Consider the following 2,073-nt stretch of genomic DNA (forward strand, 5'->3'; position numbering starts at 1 on the left):
TGATTGGCTTGTGTCATTCAAGCCGGCCATCAATGAAAAGTACTACGGTCGCTCTAACCCCACTATCTGGCTCAAAACATACAGTACCGTGATGAAAGCCGCCTACGGCACCTATGACCAGATGGCCGCCTACTTCCCGGTGGTGATGGGTCCTACTCTGCTCCTATGGTTGGAGAGCCTCCCACCAAACAACATTGACAGTTAGGGTCAGCTCGCTAGAGCTTTCATCGAGAACTACCAGGCTACCTACAGCTGACCTAGTCACACGGAGAAACTCAGACAAGTCCGTCAGTGGAAGAACAAAACTATTTGAGACTACGCCAACCGCTTCTTCGAGAACCACAACAGTCTGGCCGGCATCAAGGACCACGACATCATCATGTACTTTCGCTCCGGCTTGATGAACCGCACCATGTTCTACAAGTTGTATGAGGCTGCCCCCAAAACGGTCAGGCAGATGATGGAGGTTGTCAACACCCAAGCAGACATAGAGGAGGCGGCAATAGTACAGTTTCGGGAGGGCAAGCATCACTAGAATGATGACTATGAACAGTCGATCCATGATGAACACCAAGCACGACCGGAGTCCTAACTTCAAAAAAGGGCTCGAGAGGTCCTCACCGCTGAAGGCGACCCTGCCAGGCTAACCACCTTCCTTCGGGAAGAGTTTGGTGACACCCTCAACGCTCCATGCCCCTTCCATAAGGATGCATGTCATAACCTTTGGGACTGCATATTCCTCAAGAAAGAGCTCGGCACTCCGGTGGAGTACAAGCAACCCCGCCGCAACAATTACCACAGGGATGACAACTGTTGCAACTAGCGCTGTCGCGATGACTGCAACAACCGTGCGACTGTCGCCACGACAACCGGTACCACAATGACCGAAACCACCGCCATGAAGATCGCGACGATCGCCACCGTGGCGACCACGATGACCGCGACGACCAGCACCAAGAGGAGCGCTGCAACCAGCCACACCCAGACACCCACCGGCCCGGTGCCGACCAGAATGGGGAGTTCCAGCGACCAGAACGGCAGATCAACATCATTGTAGGTAGCCCCAACGCTTTCAGTAGCAACCGTAAGTAGAAGCTGCGCCAGCGAGAGGAGCATTTTGTCTCCATACGGCTAGTCCAGTACCTGCACTGGTCTGAGCAACCCATAACCTTCTCCAAATAAGATCATTGAGTACACATTCAAGATCCCGGGTCCTACTTGCTGGTGGTTTGCCCGACCATAGATGGGGCTCTACTCCCCAAGGTGCTAATCGACGGTGGAAGCAACCTTAACATCATCTTCACCGAGACCTTGAAGCGCATGGACTTCAACTTTGAGCGGATCCACCCCTGTGAAGAACCCTTCTACGGCATTGTCCCTGGCAAAGGATCCTATCCGATAGGCTGAGTTATTTTGCCAGTCACCTTTGGCACGCAAGCCAACTACCGCATGGAGTACCTCACATTTGAGGTGGCCAACTTCAAGACTTCCTACCATGCCATCCTTGGTAGGCCTATGCTGGTGAGGTTTATGGCGATCTCGCATCACACCTACCTCATCCTCAAGATGCCGGCTCCAAATGGTGTCCTCTCCGTCTACGACGATGTCGAGACTTCGTACAAGTGCGACACGGAGGAAGTGCAGCTCACTGAAGCCCTAGAGTACTCGGCCAAGGCCACCGCCATGGTCGCCGAGGCCCAGAAGTTGGACAAGGACCAACTCACGATCCTAGAGATGGAGCCGACGCCCACAACACTGCAGCCTGACCCCAAGGTCAAGAAGATCTGCCTCAGCCTGGAAGACCTAAGCAAGACGACCCTCATAGGGTTCGACCTCTCCGAGAAATAGGAACTCGCACTCACCAGTTTCTTCAAGCCATCCGATAGCTCGGTGTCCCGCGGGAGCTGGCTGAGCACACCTTGGACTTGAGCAAGACTGCAAGACCGGTCAAGAAAAAGTTTCACCACTTCGCTCAAGATCGAAAGGAGGCCATTAGGGTAAAACTCAATAAGCTCTTAGCCATTGGATTCATCTGTTAATGTAAGAATCCCGACTGGTTAGCAAATCCAGTTC

General features: G+C 53.3%; 1 protein-coding gene across 1 annotated transcript; it reads left to right on the forward strand.

The window, feature by feature from the left end:
• The first annotated feature begins 1,515 nt into the window (after positions 1-1,515).
• LOC117853993 (uncharacterized) lies at positions 1,516-1,848 on the forward strand. The gene has a single exon (XM_034736278.1). The coding sequence runs from the start codon at positions 1,516-1,518 to the stop codon at positions 1,846-1,848; it is 333 nt and encodes a 110-aa protein (XP_034592169.1).
• The last annotated feature ends 225 nt before the right edge of the window (positions 1,849-2,073 follow it).

Source organism: Setaria viridis, chromosome 1 (genome assembly GCF_005286985.2).
Source record: "Setaria viridis chromosome 1, Setaria_viridis_v4.0, whole genome shotgun sequence".
In the NCBI taxonomy this organism is placed as follows: Eukaryota; Viridiplantae; Streptophyta; class Magnoliopsida; order Poales; family Poaceae; genus Setaria; species Setaria viridis.